The following is a 27,994-nucleotide window of genomic DNA, read 5'->3' on the forward strand; positions in this document are numbered from 1 at the left end:
CTGACCCCTCACCCTCCACTGGCCCCTCACCCCCCACTGACCCCTCACCCTCCACTGGCCCCTCACCCCCCACTGACCCCTCACCCTCCACTGACCCCTCACCCCCACTGACCCCTCACCCTCCACTGGCCCCTCACCCCCACTGACCCCTAACCCTCCACTGGCCCCTAACCCTCCACTGGCCCCTCACCCTCCACTGGCCCCTCACCCCCTACTGGCCCCTAACCCTCCACTGGCCCCTCACCCTCCACTGGCCCCTCACCCTCCACTGGCCCCTCACCCCCACTGACCCCTCACCCTCCACTGACCCCTCACCCTCCACTGGCCCCTCACCCTCCACTGACCCCTCACCCTCCACTGACCCCTCACCCCCACTGACCCCTCACCCTCCACTGACCCCTCACCCTCCACTGGCCCCTCACCCTCCACTGGCCCCTCACCCCCACTGACCCCTCACCCTCCACTGGCCCCTCACCCTCCACTGACCCCTCACCCCCACTGACCCCTCACCCTCCACTGACCCCTCACCCTCCACTGGCCCCTCACCCCCACTGACCCCTAACCCTCCACTGGCCCCTAACCCTCCACTGGCCCCTAACCCTCCACTGGCCCCTCACCCCCCACTGGCCCCTAATCCTCCACTGGCCCCTCACCCTCCACTGGCCCCTCACCCTCCACTGGCCCCTCACCCTCCACTGGCCCATCACCCCCACTGGCCCCTAACCCTCCACTCAGGCACTTGGCTTTTGGCAAGAGGGCCTATCTGCTCCTGTTAAGCCTCCCTCCTTCCCTCCCTTGTGACTTGGGCATTCTCTCAATTGGATTTGCTCAACTCCTGCATCCGCTCTCCGTCGTCTCGCCTCCTTTTGAAAAGGTAAATCGAGGAGAGACGGTGAGAAGGGAATATGGACAAAATGCGCTTCTATGAAATGACTCCTCCACGTCCCTAAATACATGTGCAAAGTGATAAACAACATTTTCTAGATAAAATGAGCAGCATATTGTTTTTAACCGCATGCGTGCTTTTCGCCTCTGACAAAACAGCAGATTCAAAGGCTGTGTGACAGATTTCGAAGGACTCTGGCAGGTTACACATGACTATCCTCCATGAAAGGTGGCTATTGAGGGGAGGAGCCTCTTACTCGTTCCCTTACTAACGAATTGACATCTCCTCGACCACTTAACGGTTTCTGGGTCACAGAGGACAAGGTGGAGGAAGGACTTGTGCCCAAACAAGAAAAGGCCTTGAACTCTTGTCTGTTGTTGGATCCCGCAGGTGTATTCCCTCCTTCCTCCTTCACGCTACTCTTCACTAGTTTTTATTTTCCCATGCCTAGTCGGGGTGTCACTACGGTTGAAGCATTTGCTACATTCTTGTCACCTATGTGATTTATCCCCTGTATGAATTCTCATACTTAGTCAGGTATACCTTCTGTGTGAGGTGATTCTTACTATTCTGGCACTGGTATTATTTCTCCCCTCTGTGGATCATCAAACAATATGTTTGGAGAGGGTGTTTACTATGGCTGAAGCATTTTCCACATTCTTTAAACGTCGATATGCTTTCGCTCCTGTATGAGTTTTCATATGATCTGTCAGGTGACCCTTCCGTGTGAAGCGTTTCCTACATTCTTTGCACAGACTTCTCCCCTGTGTGAATTCTCATATGTGGCCTCAGGGTTCGTCTTTGAGTCAATTGTTTGCCACATTTTTGGAATCGATATGATTTTTCCCCTGTGGGACTCGTATTTTTAGAGAAAAATTGGACAGAAGTATGAGAATAAAATGTTTCTTTACTGTGAATTTGCAGGTGATCTATGTTTTTGTGGCCATCCTGCCTCCAGCACAGATTTCTTTCATTGTCCAATTTCTCTTTGATTTGAGTGTCTTAGACCCTGACAGTAGTCTTCTACTCTCCACTTCATCACTTTCCCTGTTTTCACTCTGAGCTGCAGAACAGTCTGGATTTACTGCAGAGGGGTTGAGAGTCACTGGTTGGTTCTGATACTCTGTAATCCTCTCCATCAGGGTCTGTTTTCTTCAGTTGTGTTGGTGGGTAGAGAGTCCCTCTCTCTGTCCTCCACAGTTTTGGTGAAGATGTGAGGGCGGAGGTGGGTTCTCTTGATCACAATACATTTTCCACACATGCAGGAGAGAATATGAACTATATGATACCAGCCTCCCCCAGTCCTTGAAGCTGCTCTTCCTCCTGACTGGTCCTGAGTTCATCTTGTTCCTCTTTAATTTGTCTGGGCTCTGGGTCCTCCTGCCTCAGACTGGGGCTCCACTCCTGCTCACAGTGCTCCTGCTCAGGGGGAACATCCTCCTCAGATATGGGGAGAGTGAGCTTCTGGGGATCTGATAAAGTTTCTGATAATTCAATAAATATTTGGTCTAAAACTAAATCCAAAGTGTTCTTCTCTAGGTCCTGTCTAAAACATGAAATTACAACATTTGAAAAAACTAACTAGTTTATTGGTTTCAGTACACAGAGAATAATGCTATGGGATTCAACATTACAATTACAGCGTTGTCTTTCTACTTGTATATTTACAATCGTGTACATTTAGCTTCTATCTTGCCAAGATGCCAAATGAATGATTTATGTTAATACAGTTGGAAGTCGTCAATACAAACCTGCTCTGTGTAACTTTATCCACGTCATTACTACTAGATTTCCGCTCGGCCTATGAGAACTTCCGGTGCACAATTTTGAATCTTCGTTGTTCGCTTTCGGTTGCTATACGAGGTTTGGGCCCAAAGCAAATGTACTGACCATAATCTTCAAAGGTAACGTTATGTCCCGATTCGCGAAAATCTAATATTGAGTAAACCAATAGTAATGCATAGTGAGTTAAACACGAGAAACTGTAACGTTTAGCCTTTATTTACAGTCGTGGTTATAGGGGTTTTGGTAGCATGCATTAGGTAACGTGCAATCCGGTATCATTGGGACGTCTATATCCCCTCATTAAAGTTTACATTTAAAATGGTTTGGTAAGAGTTAGTCTAGCGTTGCAAAATCTCAAATCACGTCGTTGGAAGCCTGGATCTCGACGATGCTAGGTACGAGTTATGGTTAGGATAGGGGGTATGGTTAGTTAAGATTAGTTAGGGTTTAGGTTAGGGACGTCCCAAGGATATATCGGATAGCACAGCCCATTAGCTAGTTAGGCTACTACTTACACCCCGTGCATAATCAAATACCTAGCTAAAATACATTTGCCTGCTACGAGAATGTGTCTTGCTACTAGCTATTGTTAGCTAATCAAGATACTGCATTATCAAAATGTGTCTTGTTTGTTTTTATTGCCCAAAGAGGGCTGGCCAGGGCATTGCTAACTATCGGTGGGTAAGCAGCCCGGGCATGTTGTTACCATGTTGTTTCCAGATAATAGTCATATTGTCCCCCTTACAGAGAGAAAGGGACCATGGATGACGATAATCACAGATTATTTCAAAGAGTTGCAGAGAAACTGGGCTGGTCAGAGAAGGGAGGATTGGAAACCGCAGAGAAACAGGTATGATGTGGTTACTTCGTCACATGAATTACAACCACCAGTGATTATCTTAATCAATTGCACACTATTTCCTATGTAGTGCAATACATTTGACCAGGTCAAAAGTAGTGCTCTATATAGGGAATACAGTGAATAGAGTCCTATAGTCCCCTGTCGAAAGTAGTGCACTATATAGGAAATACAGTGAATAGAGTCCTATAGTCCCCTGTCAAAAGTAGTGCACTATATAGGGAATAGAGTCCTATAGTCCCCTGTCAAAAGTAGTGCACTATATAGGGAATATAGTCCCCTGTCAAAAGTAGTGCACTATATAGGGAATATAGTCCCCTGTCAAAAGTAGTGCACTTTATAGGGAATAGAGTCCTATAGTCCCCGGTCAAAAGTAGTGCACTATATAGGGAATAGGGTTCCATTTCAAACAGATTCTGTGTCTTCTCTGCAGCTGATTAAGAGCATCAGTAAGACTCGGCGCCTGGCCACAGGCTGTCATGGCTCCAGGGGTGCTCAAAACCTTCCTCCCCCAGTCCAGCTACACCTGCTAGACAGTGAGGAAGAGGATGACAGGGGCTCAGGGAAAGAGAACCAGGTCTCCAAGGGCAACAGTTACAGGACCAAGGTGTTCATGGAGTCCAGTGACGATGATTTCGACCAGTGTAAGTGAGAGTCAGTGGGTTGGGTTACTAGACTATTAGGATATAAAGGGCTGTTTCCAAGAGGCCTGTTAAACATGTTCTCTGCTTCTGTGCTGAAGGGTGTCTCCTTGTTGGGAGTTAAATTAAACCTGGATTGGTTTTTGCTTGACTTTACCTACGACTGCTGTCTTTTTGTTCATCTGGAAGATTCCTTTACACCTGGTCCAGAGCTGTATGAGCATTGGCCAACTCCTGATTATGGTTGTCATGGTGCCAACCATGTATGCCTATGACAGCTATGCATTGAAATACTGTAGTTGAATGAATGAATCTCCATGTTCTTCTTGTCTGTAGTTCTTGTGGAGCAGGCTACACCCAAAACGGCTTCTCGGAAACATTGCAGTGCTGCTAAGAAAGTCAGGTAAAGTAGTGAATTGTCCAGCTAAGGTTGGCACAATTATCGTATAACTGTAACTGACGGTTATGTATGAAGACCGTCATGAAAATAAAATACCCGTAAAACAACAATAAAGATGGGACAGCATTAGTGCCCTGTTGAGTCTGTTTCAAACATGGTGGATAAATGAAGATAATTCACTTTACCATTTAAAAAAAAGTGGTCAGTTCCGATCTGCTTAACGGGGTGATTCTCCCATAGACACCAATACAATAGCAGCTGACTGTAACGTAACCAGAAAAAATGAGGTAGTGGGGTGTGTTGTTTACTGCCTGGTATTGTGAAGCAATCATTTCCTTGGAAATGTAGAATGTTCATTGAAGTGATGTTAACTGATGTGGCTCATGCAAGGGAATATATTTTTTTAAATGTCAGTTGAGTTCAATCAACAAATCGCAGCACATTTTACTTCCTGCTTTTCTCATATGGGTACACTCACAATGGCCTCCAGTCCACCCATTATGCCATAATTGACTTGAATGGGGACACCCGTTCTATTCATTCTATCTCTATGGCAGCACATGCAGAGGAGAATAGAATATTATAATTGTTGTTTATTTTATTAATTTCTTTGCATTTATTACAGTGACAACTCATTTGGCTGGCCAATTACCGTCATTCAAAATTCCATAACTGTCACAGTCCTACTTCCATCCGTAAAAGCCTTGTAGTCTTATGGCTCTATTCAATCAATGTCCGATTGTGCCGACATGCGGCGTTTACCGTGAATGCGCTCTCCGCTAACCTGGGAACATTGCCTTTAAATTTCAATCACGCTGTAACGCTGAACTTCCACGATACGGATTGAATAGTGCCCTTAATCCCCTTTTCTCTATCTAGTCATTCAATTGGACTAAATGTGTTATTGTTTCTTCTCTGATTCTCTCCCCTCTAGTGAATCAGTCCTTGTATTAAGCTCAGACAGTGATGACCACTTTGAAAACTGTAAGTATTATACTGGTGCCTTGACATATGTATTGGGGAAGTCATTTAGATCATTATGTCATCATATTTTGAAACCCAATGCGGCTTCAGAATTCTTTATTGAAACAATGTTGTATGTAAATGGGTCTTTGCCATGTCTAATTTGGTGTATGTCATTTCTAAGTCAAAGAACAGAAGTCTTTCTGACTGGTTTCCTAAATGCATCTAACTCAAACTACTTGTAGAACAGCAAAGTGTGTCGTTAGATTCTGGGTTTTTTTCTTACCACGTCACTTTACACACAGAAGATCGTCACTAAACATAGAATCAAGATGTGTATCACTCTCTGTGACCGTCAATAACTTCACAACGAAGTTGATTTACAAATACTAAGTTGCCAATGTCATTGCAAATGTTACAAACAAGCAAAGGATAAAAATATTTGAAAACAAAACTTCAAATAAAACCCGAGATGACTGCATTACAGTATAGGCCTATATATTATAAATAGTCTACCTACAGTATAGACTATAGACCTATATATTATAAATAGCCCACCTACAGTATAGACTATAGGCCTATAAATTATAAATAGCCTACCTACAGTGTAGACTTATATACTATAAATAGCCTACCTACAGTATAGACTATAGACCTATATATTATAAATAGCCTACCTACAGTATAGACCTATATATTATAAATAGCCTGCCTACATTATAGACTATAGGCCTATATACACTGCTCAAAAAATAAAGGGAACACTTAAACAACACAATGTAACTCCAAGTCAATCACACTTCTGTGAAATCAAACTGTCCACTTAGGAACCAACACTGATTGACAATAAATTTCACATGCTGTTGTGCAAATGGAATAGACAAAAGGTGGAAATTATAGGCAATTAGCAAGACACCCCCCAAAACAGGAGTGATTCTGCAGGTGGTGACCACAGACCACTTCTCAGTTCCTATGCTTCCTGGCTGATGTTTTGGTCACTTTTGAATGCTGGCGGTGCTCTCAATCTAGTGGTAGCATGAGACGGAGTCTACAACCCACACAAGTGGCTCAGGTAGTGCAGTTCATCCAGGATGGCACATCAATGCGAACTGTGGCAAAAAGGTTTGCTGTGTCTGTCAGCGTAGTGTCCAGAGAGTGCAGGCGCTACCAGGAGACAGGCCAGTACATCAGGAGACGTGGAGGAGGCCGTAGGAGGGCAACAACCCAGCAGCAGGACCGCTACCTCCGCCTTAGTGCAAGGATCTTCATTTAATGCATTATTATAGGCTAAGCGGTAGAATAACCCACCCCAATATTTGCAGCCATAGGTGATAATATCTCTTTAGGAGCTGATCCGTCGTCAGTATTATGAAATAATTATAATGTTAAGGTAAGATTTGAATGGAGAAAGCTGATCCGAGAGCAGCGTAGCCTTTCAATCCTATCAGTATGGACACATTCTCCAACGACGTACTTAGTGAATGTTCTCTCTGCGTGGGGTTTTGGGGGGAACTTATTTTACGTCTTCGGCCGTTGTAGGAAAGATGCATCGTTAAAACACTCGTAAGTTCCATCACTATTGGGGAAACCGGGCCCAGGTCCCTTCCACATCTCCAAACTCGTGTCATTGTCCCCACGAAGAAATCGAGTAGGGGACTGTAGATCGATCTCCACCTGCCTGTTCATACATTCGTACGTTAGTCACATGATTTTGACTAATTTCTGGTGAATGATGAGGTAATTAACGGAAATGTGTTAGTCACAGCAGAGCGGAAAAGGCCAAGTGAGAGGTATAACTGGCGCTGCTGCATCATGGGGGATGACATGTTTACTGTTCCCTTGTGTCTCGTCTGGTGCCCCTGAAGTCCTGAGCCGTGTGAAAACTCCCAAGCCTAAGCCCAAGGAAGCGGAGCGTGGCAGTGTAGACAGGTACAGTGGTGCCAACCTCTTACCATGCCTATGGTCCCTATCATGTGTAAAATACTCAGGTTTATCTCCTGTTTTTTCCTCAGCATCAGAAACTTCATTGTCGACAGCTTTTCCTCCGATGATGACTTTGTCGTTGAGAGGAAGAAAAAACCTACCTCTAAAGGTAACATCGACTGCTTCCCTAATGGCAATTTAATACACTACTTTTGACCAGGGCGAATAGGGCTCTATTCAAAAGTAGTGGACTATTTAGTGAATAGGTTGCCTTTTGACACGCTGTCGTTGACTGTCCTCATACGTGCTTGTAGTAATCTGAAATGTGTTTCTAAGTTTCTTCTTCTTGATTTCAGTTCAGCACTGTGATTACTTTTATTTTCATAGCCAGAATTGAAGTAATACCCAGGAAGCCTTGGTTAATATGATATATTGTCACGGCTAGGGGGAGTTGTTAGGCCGACAGCATTACATGGAGACTCGTCATGTCTTCTACAGGTGCCTTTAAGACCCCTAAGTCGTCATCCTTCCAGACCCCAGTCAGAAGACCCCTGTCCCAGTGTGACACTCCAGTTTTCCTCAGCGACAGTGAAGAAGATGATGGTATTGTGATGAAGAGCACGTGGAGGACATGCCACCCTGTGCACCGGCCGCCGCCGCCGCCACAGACCCACAAAGTCAAAGTCCTACAAAGTAACCAGAAGGACAAAATCTTCTTTCCCTCTCCCAGCCCTCCTCCTCTGCCTTTCCTCTCTCCCTCCCCTCCTCCTCTGCCTTTCCTCTCTCCCTCCCCTCCTCCTCTGCCTTTCCTCTCTCCCAGCTCTCCTCCTCTGCCTTTCCTCTCTCCCAGCTCTCCTCCTCTCCGCTCCTCCTTCACCCCCTCCCTGACCCCCGTTCCACAGCGGAACTACTCAGCCCCGTCGAAGGTGGAGGACTCAGCCAGCTCAGAGGAAGAGTTCCTCAGCTTACTGGACAGAATTAAGAAGAACCACAAGACCGGCAACACCCCAACACCTAAACACAATACGGGTAACGCCCCAACACCTAAACACAATACGGGTAACATCCCAACACCTAAACACAATACGGGTAACGCCCCAACACCTAAACACAATACGGGTAACACCCCAACACCTAAACACAATACGGGTAACACCCCAACACCTAAACACAATACGGGTAACGCCCCAACACAATACGGGTAACAACCCAACACCTAAACACAATACGGCTAACACCCCAACACCTAAACACAATACGGCTAACACCCCAACACCTAAACACGACACGGGTAACATCCCAACACCTAAACCCAATACGGGTAACACCCCAACACCTAAACCCAATACGGGTAACACCCCAACACCTAAACACGACACGGGTAACGCCCCAACACCTAAACACGACACGGGTAACGCCCCAACACCTAAACACGACACGGGTAACGCCCCAACACCTAAACACGACACGGGTAACGCCCCAACACCTAAACACGACACGGGTAACGCCCCAACACCTAAACACGACACGGGTAACGCCCCAACACCTAAACACGACACGGGTAACGCCCCAACACCTAAACACGACACGGGTAACGCCCCAACACCTAAACACGACACGGGTAACGCCCCAACACCTAAACACGACACGGGTAACGCCCCAACACCTAAACACGACACGGGTAACGCCCCAACACCTAAACACGACACGGGTAACGCCCCAACACCTAAACACGACACGGGTAACGCCCCAACACCTAAACACGACACGGGTAACGCCCCAACACCTAAACACGACACGGGTAACGCCCCAACACCTAAACCCGACACGGGTAACGCCCCAACACCTAAACCCGACACGGGTAACGCCCCAACACCTAAACCCGACACGGGTAACGCCCCAACACCTAAACCCGACACGGGTAACGCCCCAACACCTAAACCCGACACGGGTAACGCCCCAACACCTAAACCCGACACGGGTAACGCCCCAACACCTAAACCCGACACGGGTAACGCCCCAACACCTAAACCCGACACGGGTAACGCCCCAACACCTAAACACGACACGGGTAACGCTCCAACACCCCAACACGACACGGGTAACACCCCAACACGACACGGGTAACACCCCAACACGACACGGGTAACACCCCAACACCTAAACACAGGTCACAGTAATAAATCAAATCATGTGTTTGTCACATGCGCTGAATAAAACCATAGTTGTACATGCTTACTTACAAACCCTTAACCAACAATGCAGTTCATAAAGTTTTCAAGTATTTACAAAAATAAGCTGAAGTAAAAAATGTATTAAATATGAAAAATAGAAAAATACAGAATAATTAAGGAGCTACAATAAAATAAGTAGCGATGCTATATACAGGGGGTACCGGTACAGAGTCAATGTGAGGAGGCTATATACAGGGGGTACTGGTACAGAGTCAATGAGGGGAGGCTATATACAGGGGGTACTGGTACAATGTGAGGAGGCTATATACAGGGTTTTACGGTACAGAGTCAATGTGGAGGCTATATACAGGGGGTACTGGTACAGAGGCTATGTGAGGAGGCTATATACAGGGGGTACTGGTACAGAGTCAATGTTAGGAGGCTATATACAGGGGGTACTGGTACAGAGTCAATGTGAGGAGGCTATATACAGGGGGTACTGGTACAATGTGTGGGGGTACAGGTTAGTCGACGTAATTGAGGTAGTATGTAGGTAGAGGTAAAGTGACTATGTATAGACGAGAGGGGGGCAATGCAATAGTCTGGGTAGCCATTTGATTAGGTGTTCAGGAGTCTTGTGGCTTAGGGGTAGAAGCTGTTTAGAAGCTTTTTGGACCTAGACTTGACACTCCGGCACCGCTTGCCGTGCGGTAGCAGAGAGAACAGTCTATGACTAAGGTGGATGGAGTCTTAGGCAATTTTTTGGGGCCTTCCTCTGACACAGCCTGGTATAGAGGTCCTGGATGGCAGGAAGCTTGGTGCCAGTGATGTACTGGGCCGTACTCACTACCCTCTGTAGTGCCTTGCTGTCGGAGGTCCAGCAGTTATGAGTGTAATACCGGGAGATCTTTCTGTACAATGGGGAGGCACATACCTAAAAAGGTGTTGGATCAGAGAGGGTAACGTAACAAAGTAAATCTGCATGCTGGTATACTGCTCCCAACATGTTTAAATATAACTCATATATTTCTGTTCAGACAGTGTCCACCAACAAGGCTTCTGCCAGCTGCGGTCTTTAATTGGTACATTTCCTTTTTCGTTTCTATATCATGTCATCTCATTGGCTGCTTCCTGGTGTGTGTGAATCCAGGGCCCAATCAGAAGCCCCCCCTGTCAGCTCCACGGCAAAAAGCCTCGAAAGAGGTGTGCCCTCGGCCGTTAGTGAGAACGCCCTTGGATCTGAAGACCCCGGTGCGGCCGCCCGTCACTAAACCCACTGTGTCCCAGCCGGAATCAAGACTCAAGACCAGCAGCCTTTCCTCCTACAGGTAATACTGACCAGGGCCTGGGAGTGTAGCTCAATACTCTACTGACCAGGGCCTGGGAGTGTAGCTCAATACTCTACTGACCAGGGCCTGGGAGTGTAGCTCAATACTCTACTGACCAGGGCCTGGGAGTGTAGCTCAATACTCTACTGACCAGGGCCTGGGAGTGTAGCTCAATACTCTACTGACCAGGGCCTGGGAGTGTAGCTCAATACTCTACTGACCAGGGCCTGGGAGTGTAGCTCAATACTCTACTGACCAGGGCCTGGGAGTGTAGCTCAATACTCTACTGACCAGGGCCTGGGAGTGTAGCTCAATACTCTACTGACCAGGGCCTGGTAGTGTAGCTCAATACTCTACTGACCAGGGCCTGGGAGTGTAGCTCAATACTCTACTGACCAGGGCCTGGGAGTGTAGCTCAATACTCTACTGACCAGGGCCTGGGAGTGTAGCTCAATACTCTACTGACCAGGGCCTGGGAGTGTAGCTCAATACTCTACTGACCAGGGCCTGGGAGTGTAGCTCAATACTCTACTGACCAGGGCCTGGGAGTGTAGCTCAATACTCTACTGACCAGGGCCTGGGAGTGTAGCTCAATACTCTACTGACCAGGGCCTGGGAGTGTAGCTCAATACTCTACTGACCAGGGCCTGGGAGTGTAGCTCAATACTCTACTGACCAGGGCCTGGGAGTGTAGCTCAATACTCTACTGACCAGGGCCTGGGAGTGTAGCTCAATACTCTACTGACCAGGGCCTGGGAGTGTAGCTCAATACTCTACTGACCAGGGCCTGGGAGTGTAGCTCAATACTCTACTGACCAGGGCCTGGGAGTGTAGCTCAATACTCTACTGACCAGGGCCTGGGAGTGTAGCTCAATACTCTACTGACCAGGGCCTGGGAGTGTAGCTCAATACTCTACTGACCAGGGCCTGGGAGTGTAGCTCAATACTCTACTGACCAGGGCCTGGGAGTGTAGCTCAATACTCTACTGACCAGGGCCTGGGAGTGTAGCTCAATACTCTACTGACCAGGGCCTGGGAGTGTAGCTCAATACTCTACTGACCAGGGCCTGGGAGTGTAGCTCAATACTCTACTGACCAGGGCCTGGGAGTGTAGCTCAATACTCTACTGACCAGGGCCTGGGAGTGTAGCTCAATACTCTAATGACCAGGGCCTGGGAGTGTAGCTCAATACTCTAATGACCAGGGCCTGGGAGTGTAGCTCAATACTCTACTGACCATCGCCTGGGAGTGTAGCTCAATACTCTACTGACCATCGCCTGGGGGTGTAGCTCAATACTCTGCTGACCAGGGATCTAGGGCAGGGTGTAGCTCAATACTCTACTGACCAGGGCCTGGGAGTGTAGCTCAATAATCTACTGACCAGGGCCTGGGAGTGTAGCTCAATACTCTACTGACCAGGGCCTGGAAGTGTAGCTCAATACTCTACTGACCAGGGCCTGGGAGTGTAGCTCAATACTCTACTGACCAGGGCCTAGTGCAGGGTGTAGCTCAATACTCTACTGATCAGGGCCTAGGGCAGGGTGTAGCTCAATACTCTACTGACCAGGGCCTGGAAGTGTAGCTCAATACTCTACTGACCAGGATCTAGGGCAGGGTGTAGCTCAATACTCTACTGACCAGGGCCTAGGGCAGGGTGTAGCTCAATACTCTGCTGACCAGGGCCTAGGGCAGGGTGTAACTCAATACTCTACTGACCAGGGCCTAGGAGTCTAGCTCAATACTCTACTGACCAGGGCCTAGGGCAGGGTGTAGCTCAGTACTCTACTGACCAGGGCCTGGGAGTGTAGCTCAATAATCTACTGACCAGGGCCTGGGAGTGTAGCTCAATACTCTACTGACCAGGGCCTGGAAGTGTAGCTCAATACTCTACTGACCAGGGCCTGGGAGTGTAGCTCAATACTCTACTGACCAGGGCCTAGTGCAGGGTGTAGCTCAATACTCTACTGATCAGGGCCTAGGGCAGGGTGTAGCTCAATACTCTACTGACCAGGGCCTAGTGCAGGGTGTAACTCAATACGCTACTGACTAGGGCCTGGGAGTGTAGTTCAATACTCTACTGACCAGGGCCTGGGAGTGTAGCTCAATACTCTACTGACCAGGGCCTGGGAGTGTAGCTCAATACTCTACTGACCAGGACCTGGGAGTGTAGCTCAATACTCTAATGACCAGGGCCTGGGAGTGTAGCTCAATACTCTAATGACCAGGGCCTGGGAGTGTAGCTCAATACTCTACTGACCAGGGCCTGGGAGTGTAGCTCAATACTCTACTGACCAGGGCCTGGGAGTGTAGCTCAATACTCTAATGACTAGGGCCTAGGGCAGGGTGTAGCTCAATACTCTACTGATCAGGGCCTAGGGCAGGGTGTAGCTCAATACTCTACTGACCAGGGCCTGGAGGTGTAGCCCAATACTCTACTGACCAGGATCTAGGGCAGGGTGTAGCTAAATACTCTACTGACCAGGGCAGGGTGTAGCTCAATACTCTACTGACAAGGGCAGGGTGTAGCTCAATACTCTGCTGACCAGGGCCTAGGGCAGGGTGTAGCTCAATACTCTGCTGACCAGGGCCTAGGGCAGGGTGTAACTCAATACTCTACTGACCAGGGCCTAGGAGTCTAGCTCAATACTCTACTGACCAGGGCCTAGGGCAGGGTGTAGCTCAGTACTCTACTGACCAGGGCCTGGGAGTGTAGCTCAATACTCTACTGATCAGGGCCTGGGAGTGTAGCTCAATACTCTACTGACCAGGGCCTGGGAGTGTAGCTCAATACTCTACTGACCAGGGCCTGGGAGTGTAGCTCAATACTCTACTGACCAGGGCCTGGGAGTGTAGTTCAATACTCTACTGACCAGGGCCTGGGAGTGTAGCTCAATACTCTACTGACCAGGGCCTGGGAGTGTAGTTCAATACTCTACTGACCAGGGCCTAGGACAGGGTGTAGCTCAATACTCTACTGACCAGGGCCTAGTGCAGGGTGTAACTCAATACTCTACTGACCAGGGCCTGGGAGTGTAGCTCAATACTCTACTGACCAGGGCCTGGGAGTGTAGTTCAATACTCTACTGACCAGGGCCTGGGAGTGTAGCTCAATACTCTACTGACCAGGGCCTGGAAGTGTAGCTCAATACTCTACTGACCAGGGCCTAGGGCAGGGTGTAACTCAATACTCTACTGACCAGGGCCTGGAAGTGTAGCTCAATACTCTACTGACCAGGGCCTAGGGCAGGGTGTAACTCAATACTCTACTGACCAGGGCCTGGAAGTGTAGCTCAATACTCTACTGACCAGGGCCTGGGACAGGGTGTAGCTCAATACTCTACTGACCAGGGCCTAGGGCAGGGTGTAGCTCAATACTCTACTGACCAGGGCCTGGAAGTGTAGCTCAATACTCTACTGACCAGGATCTAGGGCAGGGTGTAGCTCAATACTCTACTGACAAGGGCAGGGTGTAGCTCAATACTCTGCTGACCAGGGCCTAGGGCAGGGTGTAGCTCAATACTCTGCTGACCAGGGCCTAGGGCAGGGTGTAGCTCAATACTCTACTGACCAGGGCCTAGGGCAGGGTTTAGCTACATATTGTGCTGACTAGGATCTAGGGCAGGGTGTAGCTCCATACTGTGCTGACTAGGGCCTAGGACAGGGTGTAGCTCCATACTGTGCTGACTAGGGCCTAGGGCAGAGTGTAGCTCCATACTGTGCTGACTAGGGCCTAGGACAGGGTGTAGCTCCATACTGTGCTGACTAGGGCCTAGGGCAGGGTGTAGCTCCATATTGTGCTGACTAGGGCCTAGGGCAGGGTGTAGCTCCATATTGTGCTGACTAGGGCCTAGGGCAGGGTGTAGCTCCATACTGTTTTGACTAGGGCCTAGGACAGGGTGTAGCTCCATATTGTGCTGACTAGGGCCTAGGACAGGGTGTAGCTCCATATTGTGCTGACTAGGGCCTAGGGCAGGGTGTAGCTCCATACTGTGCTGACTAGGGCTTAGGACAGGGTGTAGCTCCATACTGTGCTGACTAGGGCCTAGGGCAGAGTGTAGCTCCATACTGTGCTGACTAGGGCCTAGGGCAGGGTGTAGCTCCATACTGTGCTGACTAGGGCCTAGGACAGGGTGTAGCTCCATACTGTGCTGACTAGGGCCTAGGACAGGGTGTAGCTCCATACTGTGCTGACTAGGGCCTAGGGCAGAGTGTAGCTCCATACTCTGTCTCCTCTCCTTCACCTGTTCTACACTGATCTAAATACATAGGTTCAGTGAAGTGTTTGTGTGTGGCTAAATCTGGCTGTGTTTCTCTCCTCAGTGTATCAGACTCCAGGCTGTGTTTCTCTCCTCAGTGTGTCAGACTCCAGGCTGTGTTTCTCTCCTCAGTGTATCAGACTCCAGGCTGTGTTTCTCTCCTCACAGTGTATCAGACTCCAGGCTGTGTTTCTCTCCTCACAGTGTATCAGACTCCAGGCTGTGTTTCTCTCCTCAGTGTATCAGATTCCAGGCTGGGTTTCTCTCCTCAGTGTGTCAGATTCCAGGCTGTGTTTCTCTCCTCAGTGTGTCAGACTCCAGGCTGTGTTTCTCTCCTCAGTGTATCAGACTCCAGGCTGTGTTTCTCTCCTCAGTGTGTCAGATTCCAGGCTGTGTTTCTCTCCTCAGTGTGTCAGACTCCAGGCTGTGTTTCTCTCCTCAGTGTGTCAGACTGCAGGCTGTGTTTCTCTCCTCAGTGTCAGACTGCAGGCTGTGTTTCTCTCCTCAGTGTGTCAGATTCCAGGCTGTGTTTCTCTCCTCAGTGTATCAGATTCCAGGCTGTGTTTCTCTCCTCAGTGTGTCAGATTCCAGGCTGTGTTTCTCTCCTCAGTGTGTCAGACTCCAGGCTGTGTTTCTCTCCTCAGTGTGTCAGACTGCAGGCTGTGTTTCTCTCCTCAGTGTGTCAGATTCCAGGCTGTGTTTCTCTCCTCAGTGTGTCAGATTCCAGGCTGTGTTTCTCTCCTCAGTGTGTCAGACTCCAGGCTGTGTTTCTCTCCTCAGTGTATCAGCAGCAGGGTGTCAGACTCCGGGATGTTTCCTCCAGTCTCTGTCTGGACCAGGCTCCATCTACAGCCGCAACTTCAAACAGACCAAGGAGGAGCTCACCACCAAACTTTACCACCTGTACAACACCAGCGTGTTCAACAACAAGGTAAACACACACTTTAACTATACAGAGTGTTAGTTTTGACCCTGTCATTAAGAACCTGACGGACAACTATGAAAAGCTCAAACCAAGTTTATTCATCCAATGGGTCAGACAGGTGAACAGACTAAGATATGTTCCCATCAGCACCAGTATAGATACTCCCATTTAGGTGAACTCCTCCTTCCCTCTATACATCACATCTTTATTGCTAGGCAGGAAGTGAAGTGATGTTGGTAGTAAACTGATCCTTCTCCCTTAATGTGAGCTGCCCTCCCGTTCCTCACTAATCCACAGCTCTCCACCCTTATCAGTTACTGCACCCATGTGATTGTCTTTCCCTGACTCGGTAACACTCCAAGCTTCATTGACTCCACCATATATATTCTTCCTACCATTAACTTCTGGTGTAACAACCAGGCGGTGGCCATTTTTCTTTTTAAAGGATCCCTGATGTCTAACAATAACATGTTCTGACAGAATGTAAATATTCTACATTCCATCTCCCTCAGTGACATGAGGAATATTTCATATTTTCACATTTAGAAGTCAGAACCCATCAACAGGCTATTCAGTGTTAAACACACAGGTTATAAGCATACACATACTGCCATATCACTTGGAGAGGGATAAAGATGGCATCTTATAAAGTGTTTTGTGTTGACTTGCACCTTACCATCATGTGACCCGGGATTATCTTGCATGTTTTACCTCCTCTTACCTTTATAACGTCTTTGTTCCCCAGCTGCCCAGTAATATGTCAGTGAGCTGGAATAACAAGATGAGAAAGACTGCTGGCTACTGCATCACAGGCCAGGAGAGAGGAGGAGGGAACCGATACGCCCGTATCCAGCTCTCTGAGAAAGTCTGTGACTCTGCAGGTAAGGCTTCACTGGTTGAAGAACTAATGACATGTTGTTCTAACATTTTAAATTAGGTTCTGGTGTAAGTCATTTAAAGTTCAACTTTAATGTGAATAGCCTGTGTCTGTATGATTTAAAATATATCTTATCTCCCACCTTCCCTCATTCTCCCTCCCTCTCTCTTCCAATCCCCATCCTCCCCCTTCTCTCCTCCCAGACCGTCTGCGTGACACGTTAGTCCATGAGATGTGCCACGCTGCCACCTGGTTGATCAACAGTGTGAGGGATGGGCACGGCCCCTTCTGGAAGCTGTACGCCCGCAAGGCCACGCTGGCACACCCCGAGCTGCCCGTGGTCACCCGCTGCCACAGCTACGACATTAACTACAAGTACCAGTACCAGTGCAGCCGCTGCAAAAACACGTAGGTCACTAACTTCCTGTCTGTCCCCGGCTTACACTTACATGAATGCTGTTTTAGTGCTGCAAATGAAATGGAGCTTGTGGATATTAAAATGGATTTATTTAATCCAAGGAAACAGAGTCATTCCGTCAAATGAAGTAGTTGTCCTGTGTGGCTCAGCAGGGGTCACATTACACCAACAATATATACTCACTGTGTTAATCACTGCGGATTAAAGTGTCCACTAAATTGCATTATATTATTGCTATATTAGTTGCCTGAGACTAGACTACAGTATGTATTGTCACAGTTTATAGTAATGCTGTCAGACTAGGTAGTCCAAGCCCTCAGTCTACCATGGATTCCCATCAATTCATGGCTAAACTCTAAAACCAGTTGATGGCTAAACTCTTCTTACTCCCCTCTGTAGACTCGGTCGTCACTCTAAGTCTCTGGACACCCAGAGGTTTGTGTGTGCCCTCTGTACGGGTCCGCTGGTCCTGCTCACCCCCGCCAAGCCCCGGGCGCCCACGCCCTTCGCCAACTTTGTCAAGGAGAACTATGGCAGTGTTCGCCAAAACCTGGTGGGTCAGAGCCACGGTGAGGTAATGAGGAAACTCAGTGTTGACTTCGCCACCAAGGCCAAACTCAGCCAGAACTGAGAGGGAGAGAGAGCGTGGGAAAGAGATGAGGTGGAATCATTCTAACCTGGATTCGACCTACATTACTCTCGTCTCCTGGACTATAAAGCACTCTTGATAAAGCACTCTTGATAACTCTTGATAAAGCACTCTTGATAACTCTTGATAAAGCACTCTTGTTCAGTAGTATCTGTAAAATCCTCTCTGAACATGCCTTCTATTCATTCCTTGAAGGTTTCCACTGCTCTGAGTTGAAGCAATGGTGGGATCCTTCTCTTTCATCCATCCTAATGTCTTAGATTAGTGGGATCCTTCTCTTTCATCCATCCTAATGTCTTAGATTAGTGGGATCCTTCTCTTTCATCCATCCTAATGTCTTAGATTAGTGGGATCCTTCTCTTTCATCCATCCTAATGTCTTAGATTAGTGGGATCCTTCTCTTTCATCCATCCTAATGTCTTAGATTAGTGGGATCCTTCTCTTTCATCCATCCTAATGTCTTAGATTAGTGGGATCCTTCTCTTTCATCCATCCTAATGTCTTAGATTAGTGGGATCCTTCTCTTTCATCCATCCTAATGTCTTAGATTAGTGGGATCCTTCTCTTTCATCCATCCTAATGTCTTAGATTAGTGGGATCCTTCTCTTTCATCCATCCTAATGTCTTAGATTAGTGGGATCCTTCTCTTTCATCCATCCTAATGTCTTAAATACCTCTGTGTATGTATCAGGTTTTCAGAGGCAGCTAGGGTGAGTCTGTCATTCCTTACCTCTGTAGCTGGAGTCTCACCGTTACAGTGAAATGAGCCAAAAGACACACTGAACAGTGACTAAAGTTAACGTGAATCAGTCATATTGTTGTCTAGCCTGCCTGTGACATGGATTCATACCCTTCAAGTATCATTTTGTGACCAACTGCTTTTGAATTATTTGGAATATGAATCAGAAAATAGTTCCATGAAGTTTCATACGGTGCATAAAAGGCAGATCTGGCAACTTCACATACAATGTATGTTACATTTTGAATGTTTGTCTTAATGTTTTTTTTTTCCCGTGTTTTGTTTTTGAATAAAGATTTGATGTTTTACACGTCAGTGTCAACTGTACAGTATAAACATATCTGGTAGACGAACGCCACTACGGTGAGGAATGTTATCCCACTGCTGTTCATTACAGCCGTTCTGTTTGCTGTGGTACATGTACCCTTCATTCAGAGGGGAAATGGGAAAGACACAAAAGGTAAGTGCCTTTGAACGGGGTATGGTGCCAGGTGCACCGGTTTGTGTCAAGAACTACACCGCTGCTGGGTTTTTGCACTTTTCACACCAAAGTTTGTTCATCTCTAGGAGACAGAACAAGTCTCCTTCCTAAGCGGTACAGATCTCTATAGTCAGAACATGGTACAGATCTCTATAGTCAGAACATGGTACAGATCTCTATAGTCAGAACATGGTACAGATCTCTATAGTCAGAACATGGTACAGATCTCTATAGTCAGAACATGGTACAGATCTCTATAGTCAGAACATGGTACAGATCTCTATAGTCAGAACATGGTACAGATCTCTATAGTCAGAACATGGTACAGATCTCTATAGTCAGAACATGGTACAGATCTCTATAGTCAGAACATGGTACAGATCTCTATGGTCAGAACATGGTACAGATCTCTATGGTCAGAACATGGTACAGATCTCTATAGTCAGAACATGGTACAGATCTCTATGGTCAGAACATGGTACAGATCTCTATAGTCAGAACATGGTACAGATCTCTATAGTCAGAACATGGTACAGATCTCTATAGTCAGAACATGGTACAGATCTCTATAGTCAGAACATGGTACAGATCTCTATAGTCAGAACATGGTACAGATCTCTATAGTCAGAACATGGTACAGCACCATGATATTGTCTTAAAAATACACTGGAAAAACTGCTTGAATGTATTTCATTAATTAATATCTTGAATATCGATATATATATCTGCACATGCAGTTTATATGTACAAAACATTCAATATAGATCTTACTGTAGATAATTCAAAGAGACAAAAATACAACAATACGAATAAGAAAAATAGTCACAACTTTCACTTTACGTTACAGTTCAAATAGATGTAGGGGAGGAGATGACTAGGGGTAGATGAGGTGGGGTGTTGGAGGTGACCAGGGGTAGAGGAGGTGGGGTGTTGGAGGAGGTGACCAGGGGTAGAGGAGGTGGGGTGTTGGAGGTGACCAGGGGTAGAGGAGGTGGGGTGTTGGAGGAGGTGACTAGGGGTAGAGGTGGGGTGTTGGAGGTGACCAGGGGTAGAGGAGGTGGGGTGTTGGAGGAGGTGACGTGGGGTGTTGGAGGGGAGGGGGTGACTAGGGGTAGAGGAGGTGGGGTGTTGGAGGAGGTGACCAGGGGTAGAGGAGGTGGGGTGTTGGAGGTGACTAGGGGTAGAGGAGGTGGGGTGTTGGAGGAGGTGACCAGGGGTAGAGGAGATGGGGTGTTTGAGGGGAGGGGGTGACTAGGGGTAGAGGAGGTGGGGTGTTTGAGGGGAGGGGGTGACTAGGGGTAGAGGATGTGGGGTGTTTGAGGAGGTGACCAGGGGTAGAGGGGGTGTTGGAGGGGAGGGGGTGACTAGGGGTAGAGGAGGTGGGGTGTTGGAGGTGACTAGGGGTAGAGGAGGCGGGGTGTTGGAGGGGAGGGGGTGACTAGGGGTAGAGGAGGTGGGGTGTTGGAGGAGGTGACCAGGGGTAGAGGAGGTGGGGTGTTGGAGGAGGTGACTAGGGGTAGAGGAGGTGGGGTGTTGGAGGAGGTGACTAGGGGTAGAGGGGGTGGGGTGTTGGAGGGGAGGGGGTGACTAGGGGTAGAGGAGGTGGGGTGTTGGAGGGGAGGGGTGACTAGGGGTAGAGAAGGTGACTAGGGGTAGAGGTGGGGTGTTGGAGGTGACCAGGGGTAGAGGAGGTGGGGTGTTGGAGGAGGTGACCAGGGGTAGAGGAGGTGGGGTGTTGGAGGTGACCAGGGGTAGAGGAGGTGGAGTGTTGGAGGGGAGGGGGTGACTAGGGGTAGAGGAGGTGGGGTGTTGGAGGTGACTAGGGGTAGAGGAGGTGGGGTGTTGGAGGTGACCAGGGGTAGAGGAGGTGGAGTGTTGGAGGGGAGGGGGTGACTAGGGGTAGAGGAGGTGGGGTGTTGGAGGTGACTAGGGGTAGAGGAGGTGGGGTGTTGGAGGAGGTGACTAGGGGTAGAGGAGGTGGGGTGTTGGAGGAGGTGACGTGGGGTGTTGGAGGGGAGGGGGTGACTAGGGGTAGAGGATGTGGGGTGTTGGAGGAGGTGACCAGGGGTAGAGGAGGTGGGGTGTTGGAGGAGGTGACCAGGGGTAGAGGAGGTGGGGTGTTGGAGGAGGTGACCAGGGGTAGAGGAGGTGGGGTGTTGGAGGAGGTGACGTGGGTTGTTGGAGGGGAGGAGGTGACCAGGGATAGAGGAGAGGGTGTTGGATGAGGTGACTAGGGGTAGAGGAGGTGGGTGTTGGAGGGGAGGAGGTGACTAGGGGTAGAGGAGGTGGGTGTTGGATGAGGTGACTAGGGGTAGAGGAGGTGGGGTGTTGGAGGGGAGGAGGTGACTAGGGGTAGAGGAGGTGACTAGGGGTAGAGGAGGTGGGGTGTTGGAGGAGGTGACTAGGGGTAGAGGAGGTGACTAGAGGTAGAGGAGGTGGGGTGTTGGAGGACGTGACTAGAGGTAGAGGAGGTGACTAGGGGTAGAGGAGGTGACTAGGGGTAGAGGAGGTGACTAGGGGTAGAGGAGGTGGGGTGTTGGAGGAGGTGACTAGGGGTAGAGGAGGTGACTAGAGGTAGAGGAGGTGGGGTGTTGGAGGAGATGACTAGAGGTAGAGGAGGTGACTAGGGGTAGAGGAGGTGGGGTGTTGGAGGAGGTGACTAGGGGTAGAGGAGGTGGGGTGTTGGAGGAGGTGACTAGAGGTAGAGGAGGTGACTAGGGGTAGAGGAGGTGACTAGGGGTAGAGGAGGTGGGGTGTTGGAGGAGGTGACTAGAGGTAGAGGAGTTGACTAGGGGTAGAGGAGGTGAGATCTTCCCTGAAACTGATGATTCATCCCCTCTGGTGGACTCAGGCTCAAAGACAAGCAGTTTGTTTAAGGGGATCAGTTTGAGCAAGGCAATTATTTTTGGCAAATCCTTAATGTCACATAAATCTATCTATAGATTGGAATGGAAATTATTGTTTGGAATGTTTCTGTGTGCAGTATCTGTTCCTAGTTGTCTTACACAATTTCCTGTTCTTTAACCATTTATCTTCATAATAACAGATATGAAAAGTGAAAAAGGATATTGATAGATGAAAGCAGTGTTTTGGGACTCTACCAGAATTTTAACTAAGAGGCAGATAAATAGTCTTTATAGCTCATGTTCTAACTGATGAGTGATCATGACGGTAAGGAGATAAGGAAGGAGAGGAGGAAAGGGGGTAGTCCAATTAAACTAGGACAGGCCTGGATAACTGAGTAATGACTTGACTAGTACATAACATGTCAAACCAAACCACAATCTCCTCTGCCCCTGTATGTCCCCAACACCACCCTCTACCCCACAACACCCTGGTCTAGTCTCAGTACAGGCTGGTCTTCTAACCCCACAACACCCTGGTCTAGTCTCAGTACAGGCTGGTCTTCTTCATGATGCGGAGGAACTCTCCCTGGTTCACCTCGCCGTCTCCATCCCTGTCTGCCTCCTCGATCATCTCCTGGAGGTTGGAGTGGAGGAAGGAGGAGAGGGATGGAGAGGGGTGGGAAGGGAGGAGAGAGGAAGGAGGAGACGGATGGAGAGGGAGAGGGGTGGGAAGGGAGGAGAGAGGAAGGAGGGGAGGGAGGGAGAGGGATGGGAAGGGAGGAGAGAGGAAGGAGGAGATGGATGGGGTGGGAAGGGAGGAGAGAGGAAGGAGGAGATGGATGGAGAGGGAGAGGGATGGGAAGGGAGGAGATGGATGGAGAGGGAGAGGGATGGGAAGGGAGGAGAGAGGAAGGAGGAGACGGATGGAGAGGGGTGGGAAGGGAGGAGAGAGGAAGGAGGAGACGGATGGAGAAGGAGAGGGGTGGGAAGGGAGGAGAGAGGAAGGAGGAGACGGATGGAGAGGGATGGGAAGGGAGGAGAGAGGAAGGAGACAGATGGAGAGGGGTGGGAAGGGAGGAGAGAGGGAGGGGAGGTAGGGAGAGGGATGGGAAGGGAGGAGAGAGGAAGGAGGGGAGGGAGGGAGAGGGATGGGAAGGGAGGAGAGGAGAGAGGAAGGAGGAGATGGATGGAGAGGGATGGGAAGGGAGGAGAGAGGAAGGAGGAGATGGGTGGGAAGGGAGGAGAGAGGGAGGGGAGGTAGGGAGAGGGAAGGGAGGAGAGAGGAAGAAGGGGACAGGGGAATGAGAGTGAGAGAGATGGGAAGGGAGGAGAGAGGAAACAGGGGAAGGAGAGGGAGAGAGGAAATAGGGGAAGGAGAGGGAGAGAGATGGGGAGAGGAAGGGGGACAGGGAAAGGATAGGGATGGGAAGGGAGGCGAGAGGAAGGAGACGGATGGAGAGGGGTGGGAAGGGAGGAGAGAGGAAGGAGGGGAGGTAGGGAGAGGGATGGGAAGGGAGGAGAGAGGAAGGAGGGGAGGTAGGGAGAGGGATGGGAAGGGAGGAGAGAGGAAGCAGGGGACAGGGGAAGGAGAGGGAGAGAGGAAATAGGGGAAGGAGAGGGAGAGAGATGGGGAGAGGAAGGGGGACAGGGAAAGGATAGGGATGGGAAGGGAGGCGAGAGAAAAGAGGGGAGGGATGGAGAGGGAGTGGGATGGGAAGGGAGGAGAGAGGAAGGGGGACAGGGGAAGGAGAGACATGGGAAGGGAGGAGAGAGGAAGCAGGGGAAGGAGAGGGAGGGAGATGAGGAGAGAGCAGAAAGGAAGCAGGGGACAGGGGAAGGAGAGGGGGGAGATGAGGAGAGAGCAGAGAGGAAGCAGGGGACAGGGGAAGGAGAGGGGGGAGATGAGGAGAGAGCAGAGAGGAAGCAGGGGACAGGGGAAGGAGAGGGAGGGAAATGAGGAGAGAGCAGAGAGGAAGCAGGGGACAGGGGAAGGTGGGTGGCAGATTCACAGTAAATGACTAAACAGAAGCTTTAGCAGTGGACCAGTATATTTCTCTTGACAAATTAAAACTATCTTGTAACCTATCCCATATCATCCTGTGTGTGTGTGTGTGTGTGTGTGTGTGTGTGTGCGTGTGCGTGTGCGTGTGTGTGTGTGTGTGTGTGTGTGTGTGTGTGTGTGTGTGTGTGTGTGTACGTACAGTGCTGTCCAGGTGTATGTCTCACCTGCAGTTCCTCGGCAGTCAGGTTCTCTCCTAGTTCTTTGGCGACCCTCTTCAGGTTCCTGAAGGAGATCTTCCCCGTCTCATCATCATCAAACAGTCGGAATGCTTTCAGGATCTCCTCCTTAGAATCCTTCTCAGCCTGGGTTGGTAGACAGTTACAACACAACGTAATACAACACAATACAGCATGGTGAGACAATATCACAAAAATACCCCGTAATACAACACAATACTCTGTATAGTTGTGAAGTAAAATGTACAACTCCTATCCAGTGGTGGAAAAAATACTCAATTGTTATACTTCAGTAAAAGTAAAGATACCTTAAAGTTAAAGTGAATGTGACCCAGTAAAATACTACTTGAGTACAAGTCTAAAAGTATTTCGTTTTAAATATACTTAAGTATCAAAAGTAAACGGATTTGCTCAAATATACTTAGGTATCAAAAGTAAAAGTAAAAGTATAAATCATTTCAAATTCCTTATATTATGCAAACCAGATGGCACAATTTTTTGTATTTATTTTTAATTGATGGATAGCCAGTGGCAGGCTCCAACACTCAGACATTAATTTACAAACTAAGCATTTGTGTTTAGTGAGTCCACAGTAGGGATGACTAGGGATGCCTTCTTGATAAGTGTGTGATTTGGACAATTTTCCTGTCAAAATGTAATGAGTACTTTTTTTATTTAACTAGGCAAGTCAGCTAAGAACAAATTCTTATTTACAATGACAGCCTAGGAACAGTGGGTTAACTGCCTTGTTCAGGAGCAGAACGCCAGATTTTTACCTTGTCAGCTCAGGGATTCAGATCTAGCAACCTTTCGGTTACTGGCCCAACGCTCTAACCACAACACTTTTGGGTGTCAGGGAAAATATATGGAGTAAAAAGTAGATTATTTTCTTTAGGAATGTAGTGAAGTAAAAGTAAAAGTTGTCAAAAATGTTAATAGTAAAGTACAGATACCCCCAAAAACTACTTAAGTAGTACTTTAAAGTATTTTTACTTAAGTACTTTACACCACTGCCCCTATCACATTTTTTGGGTTGCTAAATTGTAATGTTATGTTACAAGCACTGACAGTGTTTGCTCTTGACAGTACATTTTTTATCACAAAAACAGACACTATTTATTCACTATGTTGTTTTTCTTACCATCTTCTGAGTCATGACGGTGAGAAAATCAGAGAAGGAGATCTTTCCTGTTCCGTCCTTATCCACCTCTGCTATCATCCTCTTAGTCTCCTCTTTCTTCGGCTCGAACCCCAGCGCCCTCATAGCAACCTAGAGAGAGACAGATTGATAGATAGATAAAAACAGATGAGCTGGTTAAAACCAGGTGTGTTAGTGTTGAGATGGAACAAAAGCACACCGTAGCTCCCCAGGACGATCTTTGTTGACCGACACTGTATTACTAAGCATTATGGGTACTGTAATAGATTATGTTACGCAAACATTGTCCCTGTGCATAACCCCTAACCCCTTACCTTTAGCTCCTTGACTTCAATGTGTCCGGAGGCGTCGGTGTCGAAAAGTTCAAAGGCCTCTCTGATCTCCTGTTTCAGCTCCTTGGTGAGCTCCGACTTCGGGCTGGACTTCTTCCTGGGGGGAGGGACTGGACCTAGGGATGGCCTCTTTACACTGGTTGCCTAGCGATGGCAACAAGGAAGCAAATTAAGGGTTGATGGGCATCTCAATGGTTTTAAGTGGATTCCTTGTCTAATCTCCTTCAGTCCAGCTATGCTAGACTATTGAGATGCAGCCGGGAGATAAAGAGACAGGGAAAGCCATAGAAGGGTGTATTTTCATTTGTCATCTTGTATCTACATAGGGCCATTTCAATGTAGAGTCAGGTAGTCTGGGGGAAACATGCCATAAATAGGGAGACAATGTATGTCACTTTAAAAAAGGATGACAAGCCCTAAAGCTGATTATTTACAGATAGCTGGCAACAGAATGAACGCTTTCAGGACATGGGAAAATATGCATCATTGCTTTTTTCATTCTGATTATTCACATCCCATTACTAGCCCTATCAGATAATATACACGTTCTTCCATTGAATGAGTAATAAGCTAACCTATTATTCCTATCGGACAGACAGTTACGGTTAATACAGGTTGTGGTAGCCTCAGTGTAGCGAGGACTTTTGTAATTTGTAGCATACAAATAAAAAGGCACTCGCACATCTGAGCAATCTTATTTGCAGGTGCATGGCATCAATTGAACAAGATGAAGGAAAAGGAAACCGCACACTGCTCTTGATAGTATCACCGATATTTAATAAGCTTACGTATCGGCCACACGGCCTTCGTCAGAGTTTTTGGGATTTTTTGAAAGTTGCACCCTTATGTAGACCTGGCTCCACCCACATCCGTTCTACACATCGAAGGGGGTTGGAAGCAAAGGAAAATAAATAAGTGCTACCAAATATAACAATGTGCATTTCATAAATCTTACAAAAGTGTATAAATAAGGCGTATTGAACACTTCTGTATAATCTCAATGAGGACATAGCAAGTTCATTCGTCATTGGGTACATCATATGAAAAACGTCAGAATAATCTACAAGAGACACACATTTCATGTTCCAATTCACAGCATAACATACAAAGGCATTTCATCATTAAGTCCTTTTGGAGACAATGTCTGGAGGGTGAAAATCCAAAAACATTCTCTTTTACTCAGAGTATTATTAATATCACCTCCCCTGTCTGATATCTTAACTTTCTCTATGCCACAAAATCTAAAGGTGGAAATGTCATGCTTCATGTCATTGAAATGTACAGCGACTGGATACTCCCTGTCGTTTCTCCTGATTGAACTTTTATGTTCACTAATTCTCTGTTTAAGAGAGCGGGTGGTTTTACCGACATAAATGAGCCCACATGGACATTTAATAATGTAAATAACATGGGTGGTGGAATTATTCTGACGTTTTTCATATGATGTACCCAATGACTAATGAACTTGCTATGTCCTCATTGAGATTATACAGAAGTGTTCAATACGCGTAATTTGTAGCATAAGCACAAGTAGCATCAAAACAGAACCGCTTCATCATGGACATTCTCACCATTTCAGATGATCACTCGCGGAAGGCAGCAACAAGAGAACCGTAGATTTACTAAAGAGTGTTTTGTCTAATCTATTGATGTCGCACTCCTCTCCCCTCCTATCATCCAGGCAGAGATGAGATCATAGACAGAAAAACGGACCGTTTATTACACGGGAGCAGTAACCGATATGCCGTTATTAACAAGCATAGTACAATGTTATAATAGGGTTAATATAATGTTTGAGTAATAAATTAAGAAAATAAAATTAAGATTTCCAGTCAATGAGCGCAGTATTCAGTCAGTGCTATAATCATTTTGATTAGTATGTGACTGTGCACTCGATTTAACTCATTCTGCACGCCGGGCATATTAAGAATGGAAACAATTCGTACGAAGCTAAATCGAGGGCATCAAATCGGGCGAGAAGATTACTGGTTGTTGACGACATGTGGTATAAAACGCTATACGAGAATTGGCTGGATTGATCGTTGAAGCTCTGATCCAAAATCTGTTCTCCGTGCGCCAACTCATCTGATACCGAGGTGAGTGAAATATAAAAAC

General features: G+C 47.8%; 2 protein-coding genes across 2 annotated transcripts; one reads left to right on the forward strand and one right to left on the reverse strand.

The window, feature by feature from the left end:
• The first annotated feature begins 2,685 nt into the window (after positions 1-2,685).
• On the forward strand, positions 2,686-19,133 carry LOC129827351 (germ cell nuclear acidic protein-like). Its single transcript, XM_055888119.1, has 13 exons — positions 2,686-2,790; positions 3,419-3,521; positions 3,964-4,174; positions 4,508-4,574; positions 5,506-5,555; positions 7,400-7,463; positions 7,547-7,626; positions 7,956-8,486; positions 10,782-10,959; positions 15,996-16,146; positions 16,886-17,021; positions 17,221-17,425; positions 17,835-19,133. The coding sequence occupies exons 2-13, from the start codon at positions 3,432-3,434 to the stop codon at positions 18,064-18,066; spliced, it is 1,995 nt and encodes a 664-aa protein (XP_055744094.1). The 5' UTR covers positions 2,686-2,790; positions 3,419-3,431; the 3' UTR covers positions 18,067-19,133.
• Positions 19,134-19,977: 844 nt separating this feature from the next.
• On the reverse strand, positions 19,978-27,950 carry LOC129827353 (uncharacterized). Its single transcript, XM_055888121.1, has 5 exons — positions 27,451-27,950; positions 25,862-26,023; positions 25,530-25,658; positions 24,377-24,514; positions 19,978-22,784 (listed from the first exon to the last, which is right to left on the reverse strand). Exons 1-5 carry the CDS (start codon positions 27,451-27,453, stop codon positions 22,695-22,697), a joined length of 522 nt encoding a protein of 173 aa, XP_055744096.1. The 5' UTR covers positions 27,454-27,950; the 3' UTR covers positions 19,978-22,694.
• Positions 27,951-27,994: the final 44 nt, after the last annotated feature.

This window comes from Salvelinus fontinalis, chromosome 29 (genome assembly GCF_029448725.1).
Source record: "Salvelinus fontinalis isolate EN_2023a chromosome 29, ASM2944872v1, whole genome shotgun sequence".
Classification (NCBI taxonomy): domain Eukaryota; kingdom Metazoa; phylum Chordata; class Actinopteri; order Salmoniformes; family Salmonidae; genus Salvelinus; species Salvelinus fontinalis.